General features: G+C 43.1%; 1 protein-coding gene across 1 annotated transcript in view; it reads right to left on the reverse strand.

Annotated features, from left to right (window-relative positions):
- Positions 1-3,543: 3,543 nt before the first annotated feature.
- The window catches only part of Onecut2 (one cut homeobox 2), a 39,682-nt gene continuing 30,084 nt past the window's right edge, over positions 3,544-13,141 (reverse strand). Inside the window, exon 2 of the mRNA XM_070029064.1 lies at positions 3,544-6,867. Within this exon, the coding sequence (XP_069885165.1) occupies positions 6,581-6,867 (287 nt within the window). The 3' untranslated portion in view covers positions 3,544-6,580. The remainder of the gene's footprint in view (positions 6,868-13,141) is intronic.

A 13,141-nucleotide genomic window follows, 5' to 3' on the forward strand; every position in this document is an offset into this window, starting at 1 on the left:
AAGTATAGCCTCTAAGGCTCTCTCACATTAAAGACCATTCTAGTCGTGACAAGCATGAGAAAAGAAATCACCACTCCCTACTAGCTAATGTGGCTTTCCCCAAACCACATTGCCACTGTCTTAACCCTGGAAAGCAGAGCCCACTTTCTCCCACTGGTTTGAGCTTTGTGTTGCTAGTTTTTCCTTTTTTTTCCTTTTTTGTCCTTTTTCAGGTCTTTGGATTTAGCTTTAGTTATGAGAGATCCGGAATAAAGCTATTCAAATGAAGCCACCCAGCACAGGTGTCACTAGAACACAGACGGTTACATGACAGCAAAGTCCCTTTACAAGCTGAGTTTCTCTTGGGTGTGCCCAGATGAAAGTCATCTCAAGTAGACATGAGGAGGATGGTGGGATGCTTTTGTTGTTTTATATTCCTGCACTTTGGTTTTCCATGTTACAATAAATAATCATGAAAGCAATGTACATCGTAAAAGTACCACATACAGGTCAAAAGGTGATTTGTAATTTATTTATTGTAACAGATTACAGTATATATGTGTGTGTATATGTGTGGATTGAAGCATGTCTGTACACACTTGCATGTACACAGTCTAGACACCTTTAGATATCTGGAAAGACAACTAAGAGAATACATGGTAAAATATGTATCCAAATCTGTATACATTCAAGCAGACAGAGTATATAAGCTTTAGGCAAACTTAACTACCCAGGTCTAGGCTTTGTAAAATGCCTGCTGTTCAAATGGAACCAAGTGGAAGACTTCCATGGAATGACGCAACCTTCAGCGTGTTTTTTTTTTCCTGTACATATTTTCTCCAATAAGAACATATTAATTGCTTAATTCCAATCAATCGAACTCAAAACTTGTATGGGACAACTGGGGCTCCAGTTCTCATTTTCCCCAGTCAGAGTCATTGTGGCATCTGAGAACAATGAGAACTGAAGGTCTTGTGAGAGTTACATCCTGGCCCGTCAGCTAGCCCATCTATCCATGTGAGTTTCTTCTATTATTTTTATGCTTTCACAATTATTTTTCGGTAGTTGGGGACCTTCTAAAACCCATAATCAACCCTCCCACACCTTGCAAAGAAACAAATCACTGAGAGAAAAATAGGCAATTGGGGGCATCTGTATTTAAAGATGGTGTCATTACTTTATGAAAGCTATACAACCAACTGAGATGCCATACTTTTTTAGAAAGCATTTTTTTGTGGCACCATTTTGAAACTGGAATCTTTTATTGTTTCAGAGATTATTTGGCTTTTGTTAAAGGTACAAAATTACTAAGCTATCCGGTACTGCCGTGAAAACAACGGGTACACCAGCGCTGTCCCTTCTTCCCGTACCATTTCCTACTCAGTCTTCTTGGCTAAGCTGACAAGTTCTCAGAGCATCAGCAAGCTCAGCAGCAAAAAAGTCAGCCCTGAACTGTTAAAGATCCAGAGTGCTATTGTCTAAGTACTTGTGTTTGGACCTTGGAGTCAACCTTAACCATAGGTATTACCTCTTTTTCTCCAGTTTAAAACTCTATTATTCTGCAGCAGCATTGGAAACCAGGCTGTTCTTAAACTTTTGAAAGATTCCAATTTTAAAACCACATGAAAATCTATGCTCACTCCAAAGGCATACTGTATGAGGTTGTATGATACTCCCATAATTCTGCAGACAGTTCTTAAAATGGAAACTTTTCTCCCTGTTGTAGTGATTGTTTACAAATAAATCTTTTTAACTTGGAATTTATTGGTACTAAATGATGGCTGCCCAGCATTAGCAAGATGAAATAGTCTTGTATTTAAAAGGTTTTCATATTTGGCTTTGACGTACATTGTTTGACATAGAAAAGTATGTGTATGTCTCTGTCTAACAGACTGATCTTCCTAACTGGGGGTTTCTTTTAGCATGAAAGGAAAATGAGTTAGATTTCTGAAGCCCACAGATGCCAAATACCTATGGGAAAAAGAAAGCTGTATAGGCAATTTTTCCAGAGAAAAGTATCACACTGGGTCCATCCTGCCTCAAGCTAGACTGAACCTTTACGTGTATAACCTAAACATTCTTTTACATTTTGTGGAAAAACTTTTAAATATTAATGTTGTTTTTTTTTAAAAAGAGAGAAGTGTATCAGTTTCGCTTTATAAAAAATATTCTGCAATGAATGAATTATCCTAAGTACCAAAACCATATTGAAAACAAAAATGGAACCAAATTATATAAAAGCATGGAGAAAAGTATCTTTCTACTCCATAGTTGTGATCATATGGATTTTGGTTGCCCCACAAATGTGCAATTGTGCAATTGGGTTGAGATTTGTTCCTTTATACTGTGCCTTTTTTTTTTTTGGCTGATGGCAGCGACATCTGGAATTTTCCTTGATTAAATAAATTGATTCTAAACTATAACAGAGCTTAAATAGTTTCCTTTCCCTGAAATAATTAAGTTTTTAAAAAAATGTTTGAGGAAACTCGCTGGGTTAAATTCTATAACCTTTCAATATAACAAATCTTTTATTTCATCTTACTAACAAATCGAAATTCAGCAGGGCTTAAATTTTGATACATAGATGTATAAATACTCATATGCATTTATATATGCAAACTTTTTTTGAAGCAAGCACTTCTCTCTCTGATGTGACATCAATGATCTGGATCGATCTAGTATAAGACATTTTATCAAGAGAAATTCTTACATTTTTAAAAAATATTATGACATCTTCCTCAGATTATCAGAGCACTGGTTTGACCAGTGTTGAAATGTCAGGCCACAGGGGCAGCCTCTGTTTGCGGACACATCTTCAGAGGATGCCGAGACCCAAACGCTGATATTATTAGTGAGCCAAAGAATCACTAATCAGCCCAAGACACTTGGTTCCTCAACCTGTTCTCAAGAACAACCATTTCCACTGGTCCCAAGTCACAGGGACTCAATTAGACGTACTCAAGTTCAAATTCACTTGGATCCATCCATTTGGGAACAATTCCCAGCTGAAATATGCTCTTTTCCTGGGTCCTTAGGAAAAAGGATACAGGAATATGAGGGAGGGACCAAGGGGGCACAAGGGAAAAAGTTACAGAATGGTGCCTCAGATGGGAGAAATCCCAGAAATCCCAGAGCTCCATGCCTGCTGTCCATACAAAGGGCAACCCATGTGGTGGGAGAGTGGACCGTGGGGCTCTCTCCCAAATCTGCTGTGTGTTTTCTCTCCTCTGAGATTGAGAAACTTCTCCCCAACAGCACCACCGCTGTCCCACCCCAATGCCAGCAGTAGTTGCACACAGGCTTGTCAATGCAAATTGGTAATTACCACCCTGAGGAAACCTGATCAACCCAATGCAACACAAGTTGGACTTCTCTACAAGAAATCTCCAGTGGACTGGAAATACCCTGATGGGCGGGGCATCTCCTGGAGAATGGATTTCTGAGTTGGCATCACACTCCACAGCTGGTGGGAATGGACCACCAAGCCTTCCCAGCAGTTTCAGAAGATCTCCCTTCCCCTCCCTCCCACTGTTAATGGCCCAGTTAGAGGGCCAGTCTGGTGGATGTATCTCACTCCCCCGCCTTGATCATGGTTGAAGTGTGATTCATTTAGATGACTCTAAATAGAAACAAAATTCACTTATACCATGAATCCACTCATTGACAAGTGTTAAAATGCTTGAACTTGAGTTTCAACCCTTCCCAGAAATTTTCATAGAAATCTGAATGCTCCAAGTCATCCCCAGTAGCAAATGAATGCTAGAATGGCATGAGAAATGGGCAAAATTCAGAACTGAATACAAATAACAAATTAAACCCGTGACTAAAAGAAGATATGAACTTGGACAGCAAGTACTTGGGGTTATCACCGATGTCAACTTGCTCTATATATGTATTCATATATTATATATATCTTTCTTTAGAAATGCAACTTTATAGCTGATTTTTAAAAAGCTAATAGAAAAGTAGAAACTGGCAATATTTTTTTTTACATGTTTCCCCACCCCTAAATGAAGCCCTGTTAAGATGGAGCGATCACATGAAAAACGAGGCTGTAAATTCCTCTATAAATTCTTTGGTTCTGTGGCTCCAAAGAGGACATGTCATCAAGACCTCTACCCTTGACCCTCACTCCCCTTCCCTCCCCTGATGATGAGACTCTGAACACAGAAGGAACCAAGTCTAAGGGTTAAGCAAAGAACATTCAAGTGACAATGTCATTCCCTACACTCTACTGAATGGAGAGAAGTCATTCAGTATCCTAACATCTTAAACTTGGAGTCCATGGAACCATTTACGAGATTCCACGTAGGAGTAAAAAAGCCATAAAACAAAACTAACGGGAAACAATAACAGCAAATAAATGACCCTTTCCTTTCGTTGCTCGGAGAAAATAAAATTGATTACCTTTATACAGATCAATGGCGCTATTAGTATTTTAGCCAGGCAAAAGGAGACAATGAACTGAAAAGAAAAAAAAAAAGGTGTGAGAAATCCTCATCTTTGGTATTGTAGCTGTTGAGGTTTCTGTTGCTCTGTTCCGTGTTTCTTTTGAAAAAACTGCATAGGCACAAATTAAAGACAATCTTCAACTTTAAGATTACCGCATGAGTTGTCATTTGAAGCAGCAGCCACTGAGGAGGCGTCTCCTGATGTTCATCTGTGTTTCAACCCTTTCTTTCAAATCTGCTTCAAAAAAAAAATGTCCCAAGAGATCTGTTTGAACACAGTGTGTCTTTCTGTTGTTTTGGGGTTTTTTTTTTGTTGGTTTGTTTTGTTTTCTGGCGTGCTTCCTTCTTGAAGGTGATGATTTGCACTGTTTACGGATTTTCTCATTCATTTAATGGGACAGTTGGTTTGTTGCAGAAGTAGGTGCAGAAAAAATTTCTTTGGTTTCGATTAAGTAGTTCATACAAAAGTCAGTCTCAAGTGTCTGTAAATCACTGCAGCGTTTGGCTTGCTTTGAACACCCCCACGATGTCCATCTGGGGCCATTCACTGGTAACTATGCACATCGTGACCTTAGCAATCTCCCCGAGTTCTGTGGGCACGCTTCAGCTTGCTATGGGAAGGAGACAGCCAGAAACCAGAGCTGGCGGGGTCAAGCCACTGACGGGGTGGCTTGGCTAATATCCTTGGCATAGCTGGTCCACTCAGCCGGAGGGCGAGAAGAATTCAAGAGCTGAATGCCATTTGGAGTTGCAGAGGTTTTTTGATTTCTAAAAGTAATCACAGTATTTTTAGGCTAGAAAATGGCAAGTAGTAAGTGTCTTTGGTTTGCAGTATTCTGCTTCTTTGGTGTGCTGTGTTTCCTCCAGTTTTATTCAGCTGTTTTGCTAGGATGAGTCAACAATGGAAGAGAGTTAAGACTTGATGACAGTCATGAGCAACATGGATGGTGGTTTGATTTTTTTCTCTTTTCTTTCTAGAAAACACTGGATACATCCTTCCTAATGGGATGGATGTGGGAACAAAAATGAGAGTGAGAATGAATGAGGTGGTGGTCATAATGCACAATAGGAGGAACCAGATGATGAGTAAGTAAATCAAAAGGGACACATTAACGATCTAAAAAAATCTAGATCTTTTAAAACGCTGCATTGCTCTGTGTACCGTAACAGTTAAGGTGGCCTTCTGAGTGTGCGTCTGTGTTATGTACAAACAAAATTTGTATCAAACTGCAAAATGTGCTTGAAGCCACGCTCCCAACAATTCCCTAATGACTTCACAACAGGTGTCCTGAAAATCCAGATGTGGTGAATCCAGAACCTTCTTTTATTTCTGTTCATCTTCGTTGTGCTTGATATTTTGAGCTCAAGTGAACTAATTTTATTTTTATTTTTTGACGGATCCAAGACCACATGAGATCTCCAGGAGGTTAAAGAAAAGAAAATCATAATCTGGGTCAACTTAAAGCTTTCTAAACCATTCAATGAGAAGGTGCCTGAGTTTGAAAAAAACAGGTCCTTGGACTTCTATTATTTTTACTTTTATCTTTTAAAGCTTGTGCTCAGTAATTATCATTCTGATGTTTTTTGTTTTTAAATGTTATGGCTGTGAACTTTGGTATACTGTGAGAGAATGAGGCTAGCACTTGGAAAGCAAATGAGGTCATTCTTGTTGCTAGATTCTTCTCTAATTGTAGTGTCTTTGAAGCCTAAACTCAGAGTCCTCACACAGGCCAAATCCACATGGTTTTCAGTGAATCAAGAGGTTTGACGGGACCTGAAGTGGACTGTTGACACTTAATGCTGAGTTTAGTTGACACCATGGTGGAATGAAGTTGCTTCAGGAAGGCCCCATTTGGATTTCTGGGTTGCTTAGTCTGCTCAGAGGACAGTGTCTGGTCCAAAGAGATTCATTTTCAGCTTGCACTTGGACTCTGTAGCCATTACAAACAACAAAACAAAACAAGACAAAACAAAAAAACACCTGGCCTATGATTACAGCTAGAAGTTTCTTTTCAAGAGAATTGTGCTTTCGAATCACCAGTGAAGGGCCCCAGAAAAAGAATCCAACGTCTTTTTCCTTTACGTTCCTTTTGGTATATCTGTCATCGTCGCGTTGGGAGGTGACCTGTGCCCGGGTGAGAATCCTCACATCATGCTTTGGTACAAGTGCTGGAGGTGGACGAGGAGCCCCCTGTGCTCAGGTCATCTTGCCACTTCTCCAGGCTGCGGCGCCGGGCGTTCATGAAGAAGTTGCTGACGGTGGTGAGCTCCAGGCCCAGCTGCTGGGAAATGGTGATCTGCATCTCCTTCGATGGGCGCTTATTCTCCTTGAAGATGGCAAAGAGTGTGCGGCGTTGGAGGTCAGTGAACACCAGGCGGGATTTCTTCTGGGAATTGTTCCTGTCTTTGTTTGGTTCTTGCTCTTTGCGTTTGCATGCTTGAGGGGAAAGAGAAGGAGAGAAATCAGTGATGGTGGCTGACAACATCGACAAAGTCATGGGGCGGGGGGGGGGGGAGGGGGGAGGTAAGCTGTTCAGCTTTATTGTACAGACTGCCCAGTTGCCAGTAACATTCCTTCCCAGTTCATTCTGGTGATGGAAGGCCCTCTGTATAGTTGGGGGTAGGAGAAAGGCGAGCCAGGGCTGGTTCCCAGTCTGCTCTGGAACTGATTGTGATTATCTTTCTCTTTTAGTCACTGCTCCCATCCACCACACCCTGAAATTTCTTTTCTTTCTTTCTTTCTTTTTGATTCCTGGTGTGATGGGGAGAGTGACCTTTCGCCAAGTCCCCAGCGGGAAAGAAGCCTGGTGGGGCGGTTCCTCTTTCATATTCACCCTTTAGAATTGTTTTCAGCTGAGCTGAAATTACCTTCTGCAGTCAAAACTTAACAAGTGCCTATTTTCCCCTCAAATCAAGGCTTTCTATCCATAAGACTCTAAAAATTGTTAACAGAGCAAAATTAGAAGTGACAGAATGATGGTATCATCTTGACCCAAATCCTCTTCATCTAGACTTTTGAAAAAGTGAAAAGACAGGAAAGGAAAAGAAAGGAAAGGAAAGGAAAGGGAAAGGGAAAGGCAAGGCCATGAAAAAGACTAGCTTAGCCTATTCTACATTGGCTAGCTTGAAGAGAAACAGGTACAGGAAGACAGGAAGTGAGGGGGTGGGAAGAGGTCCAAAGTGTCAGTGGCAGAGCTTTAGGGCCCCAGGTAAGTCCACGACTACTTGTAGAATCGGGTTTAGCAGGAATAGGTATCTGCACCTGACTGATGTATGTAGACAGGACATTGAAATCAAAATCCTATGATGTAACTAGCAAGTCTGTCTAAATAGTCCTCATGGAGTCTTTGCATCATGGACCCAGGGAATGTTCAGGACAATGTTAAGTGGCATGGTGACTCTTTCAGGAAATCGGTGCACATCCCAGACAGATTTGGCTTCTCAGAAAAGTGACCAATAAGGCTTTAATACAGGAGGACGTACAAAGCATCAAGTTGAGACGCAAGAACATTTAAAAGAAATCCCTGCTCTTGAAGGCAGCGTACAGCCTTAGGAGAGCCGTGGCAAGCCTTAGGAAAGGCAGTGATCTCAAAAGCCCTGGTGTGCCAGGGGTGGGGTGAGGAGGTCTCTAAACCTCAATCCAGGTACTTCCTGCTCAGCGTATTCTGCAGGGGAGCATCCTGTGCGGAGGGGCCCCTTGGGCATCTGAGGAAACATCCAGCCAGCCCCAGGTAGCAAGCCCAGGCTGTAGTCTTACTGTCTATGTTCTTCCCAAATCTGCATGTTGAACTCCTAGCTGCCTTTCATTTATATGTAGTAGATATCAGATACAGATACATGGTGCTTAATTTCAGCATTATGTGTCAAAAGTACATAAATAAAAATCCTAGCTTTCAAGGGGAGAGAGGCCGTAGGTGAAGCCCTCAGAAATGGGATTAGTGTTCCTATCCAACAGACCCCCAGAGAAGCAGTGAGCCCCTTCTACCATGTGAAGAAGCATCGAGAGCTGCTAGCTCTGAACCAGAACATAGGAGCTCAGCAGACAGGAAACCTGCCAGCACTGTGAGAAGTCACAGCTAGGCAAATCTGGCAGAATGTTTTCCATTTTGATAAGAAATAAATGGAGACTGAGAAAGTGAAAATGATAGCCCTAGGGCCACACCCCAGGTGTTCGGCTGACTGGCACCATTCCCTACTGCCCTGTAGGTGAAGCTTCTTGTAGGGCAACTTTGCAGAGCACAGAGCACATTCTGCATTCTGGGCATTTACAGTCCCCCCTCAGGCCCTTGACCTCACTGCTACTGCAGCTTCCTAGATTCCCACCCCTGCTCTCAGCGCGTGGGATGCCTGGCACCGAGCTCTCATCTGGAGGATTCTCAATAAGCCATGCTGCATGGTAATCTAGGCCAATAATTTCTGCAAACACTGGCTGAGGTCTTGTGCCAACTGCTATTTTTTAGAGCTAATCATACAGCCCTCAACTTTCATACTAATATTAATTATCCTCTGATAGTACTGTTGTTGTGCTTCTAATAGGATGTTTTAGATCACTTCTTGGCTTTTTAGCTAAGATTAAATGTAAGTAGGCTAATACAGGTCTGTATTGGCTTTGTCAGGGTATATTTTGTGAGACATAGATAGGCTAGATGCAATATATATATATATATATATATATATATATTTTTTTTTTTTTTAAGAGAGAAGATTCTTAAAATGTATGGCAACTGCAAAGACAGAACAGATCAAGATTTCTGCCCAGGCATTCCTAATAACTCTCTGAAGCCACCAGATTCCACACCATCAAATGCAAAGTGGTAGCCAGGCACCTGAGCATTCAAAACCCCCAAATAACTTGTCCAGAGTCCTTAAAGTTGTCAATTGTCAGCCTATGATTCTTATTCACAAAAGTACAGTCAGGAGCTGAAGGAAAGAAGGGCTTCGCTTGCTTTGAAAATCTAGGAAGCAGGGCTGGGAAGGTGGCTCAGTGGTAGAGCGCTTGCCTTGCAAGCATGAGGCTCTGGGTTCGATTCCTCAGCACCACATAAACAGAAAAAGCTGGAAGTGGCGCTGTGGCTCCAGTGGTAGAGTGCTAGCCTTGAGCTGAAGAGCTGAGGGACAGCGCCCAGACCTAGAGTTCAGGCCCCATGACTGGCAAAAAAAAAAAAAAAAAAAAAGAAAATCTAGGAAGCAGCTGATGGACTGAATACTGTCTAGTATGAGGTTGTGAGCCTCAGTATTCTTAGAATAAGCCATGGTGCCAGGTGTTCCCAGAGGAGGAGCAGAGGTGAACTGCACTCTGCAGTCCCTCTGAACCCGTTTCTGAATAGCTAGGAAAGTGCCAGTGACTCTCTACAGCCTAGGAATGTGTTAGAAATCCAATGTTGAGACAACAAACGCTCACAGGTGGTACTGTCCAAGTCCTGCCACAGCCTCAGGCTGGTCAGTCTCTCTTGAATGAAATCTGGCTACAGAAGGCACAAGGGTAGCACTACTCGAGACCTTTCAGATCTATTCCTCCTCTTTCTTCTGGAGGGAGGACATGCTATGGGCTGATGAATGTTCTGTTGATGGGGTGGCGTGGCTTATAGATCTTGAAGGGCGTCAGTATTCTTGACATCCCTCTTTCTCTCCCCAGGACGGGGCTTCTTTGTGGGGCATGAGGAGCAACAAGAGTTCATTTCTATTGTAAAGACTCAGAGAGATCATTTATGTCCCTACAATGGGATGACCTACCCAGGCTATTGTGTCCTTCCTCCCTTTCCTTCACTATTTCTGTCTGTCTGTCTCTGTCTCTCTTGCCAGACCTGGGAATTGAACTCTGGGCCGAGGCATTGTCCTTGAGCTTCTTTTGCTCAAGGTAAGTGCTCTACCACTTGAGCCACAGAGCCACTTCCCAGCTTTTTTGAGTGGTTTATTGGAGCTATGAGTCTCTTGGAGTTTCCTGCCTAGTCTGGCTCCAAACTGTGATTCTCAGATCTCAGCCTCCTGAGTAGCTAGGATTACAAGCCTGAGCCACTGGCACCCAGCCTCCCTCCCTCCCCTCCGCTCCCCTATCTCTCTCTATCAGAAAGAATAAAGTTGACTCATTTTAGTAATACTGAAACAGATTTGAGACGAACAAGTGTGCACAGATCTGTGTATAATCTGTGATGAGTCACAAGGGACACAGTCACTAGTAGATGCAGGTTCCTTAGTAGAATACATTTTTACACCACTCACTTCTGAGGGGGGAACTGTAAGGGAGAGAGGTTCTGGTTTTGACTACCAGCCACTCCTGAGATCCAGAGATGTCAACTTGTCTTTGACTTGGTGGCCATCAGGTTGGTGGAAAGTTTTCCTAGGCTCTAGGAACTTAGCTGCAGCATGACAAGCCGAGACCGGCCCACTGGTGGAGAAAGGTGACCCCAATCCCAGCTATCTGGATCACCCTGGTCAGTGGACCCAGCCGCTGGCTGCAGATGCTTAAGTGAGCCCAGCTAAGGCCAGCTAAGTGTGGTCTGGACTGGCAGGACCACCCAGCCAACCCACAGATTGCTGAGCAAAAATAAATGCTGTTTTACGCCAACCACCTTGTGGTTCTCTATTGGATATAATGATACGGAAGCCAAGAACAAACAACCCTCCTTAAGGGAGGAGCCAGACAGTGGAGAAGCCTCAGCTCAGAGTCAAGATAGTTTCTAATTCTGCGCCAACCAGCTATCAGCCTGTATGACCTGCCGCCTCAGTTTCCTCACCTACGGACTGCAAGTTCTAGTGCCCACAAGGCCAGGATGTGAAGAGGCTAGCTGGACCGCTTAGTGCATGGTAGGTGCTCAGTAAATGTGACTATTCTTTTTTACTTCACAGAGGAAAAAAAAAAACAGGAAGGTGTTAGGTAAGGTTAAAAATTCATGATCTCAACTGCTTCTCCAAGCCTTACTCAATCATAAACTTCGTAAACTTCCCAGAGGACTAAATGGCAAATAAAAGGTTAAAGATTTTTGTTTCCCTCATGTAATTGTCTCATAGCCAACTCCCAGCCTTGGAGAAGAGGTAAGACTGTAGGATGTGTTTTTATATATGTGTCAGAGATCCTAAGAGGTCCTGGACCACTGGTGTTTCATGACATCACTAATTTATATCTAAATAGACTCTACATAGGGTGGATATTGTTAGCTCATAATAAATAATGCAGAAGTGCTCCTTGCATTCAGTAAATATTTGCCCTGAATAGTTCAGGAGGATCTTGCCAGGATAGACGGTGGGAGTGGGGGAAGAAAACCACCCAGTGAATAAGGGAAATGGACTCGCTGTACTTGCCTCCTCCACGAGTTGGTCTTTTGGTACCGACAGAACCCCATGGGAGAGGCGTGCTGTCTAGGGAGACCATTCTTCCTCTGGAAACTAATCTTCCATAGTCAAGAGTCTCTCAAATAAGTCCAATAGGATCCCTTGCATTGAAGCGAGGAAGCAAGAGGAAGAATGATACACTGATGGTGCATATTTAATGCTCAGTAAGCCATCAGTGCTGGTAAGTCTTAGTCATGCAGCCTCTTGCGCCAGCAGAGAGACAGATGCCAGCACTTTGCTATAGGGACCTGGGATGAGGGGCCGACTCACAGACTTGGGCTCAGGGTCTAAGCAGTTCCATCAGCCAGTGAGGGCCAGTGGAAATCGGGAGCCCTGGTTATCACCTGGCAGGAAGGAGTGCTTGCTGCTATTATTTGATTTCTGTGCCCCCTAAAATTTTGTTAATTAAATGGTTTGCAGCTTAATGCTTTGCATTTTTCGCTGCCTCTCTGGTTCCTGGCTAATCACCAAAGCCCACCTTTTCCCACAGAGTGAGGAAAATTGAACTCTTCACTTCCCCTTTATTTCTCCCAATGTCTTTGGTCTGAGTCAGATGGGAAACATAACAGCTCTGCTCCACGCTGGCTCTCCTCTGAAACTGTCTCCACAGACCAAATGCTTCTCCACTCAGGCAGGAGAGCCAGTCACCTTGAGACCAGCATCCATTTTGGAAGGCCAAGAGCAAAGACAGGAGGGATGTGCTGTGCAAATGGACTTGGACCATTTCTGGTTGATGGGTTCCCTGCCTCCTTTTACTCGCTTCTAATTGTAGCTGTAGGCAAAGCCTTGGAAGACTAACCTCTAAACCATTTGGCAAAATATCTTGGGCACACAAGATACTCCAGGAGGAACAAACCATGGGCCAGTCTAAGAGCTGCTCTCAGTCTAAGAGCTGCTCTCCCAGCAGCCTGGCTTATTAGAATAAATAAATGAATATTTAGAATATATTTTTGAGAATGGGGGTAGGGAGGCAAGTGAGGAAGAGAAGAGAGTTGGAGAAAGAAGCAAGAGAGCACAGGAGGACTATATAATCATGAGCACACCCCACCTCTTCTGGTGTCTGTCTTCTGGACAGCCCTAATTAGACAGACTAGGGGAGTCCTCAGATTCAGTGAAGCCTGGAGTCTGGAGGCTTGGTGCTATCAGACATGGAATATATTCACCCTGATACATTTCTGACCATGAGGTTATTTCCTGTGGTACCCCTTCCCCCCTCACTTGGAAACTGTGAAAGATCAATGATAAGTTACCGGCCTTTCTCCATACTCCAGAGCCCCTGCTTTCTCTTGAATGTTGGATAGGCTATTATAAGCATTTTCTGTTTAACAGAAGGCAAACAGTACAGTGACCTTTCTCAGTTGGTGAGCCTCAAAGACATTCTT

Source organism: Dipodomys merriami, unplaced genomic scaffold, assembly GCF_024711535.1.
Source record: "Dipodomys merriami isolate MVZ:Mamm:240054 unplaced genomic scaffold, mDipMer1.0.p SCAF_2, whole genome shotgun sequence".
Lineage (NCBI taxonomy): Eukaryota > Metazoa > Chordata > Mammalia > Rodentia > Heteromyidae > Dipodomys > Dipodomys merriami.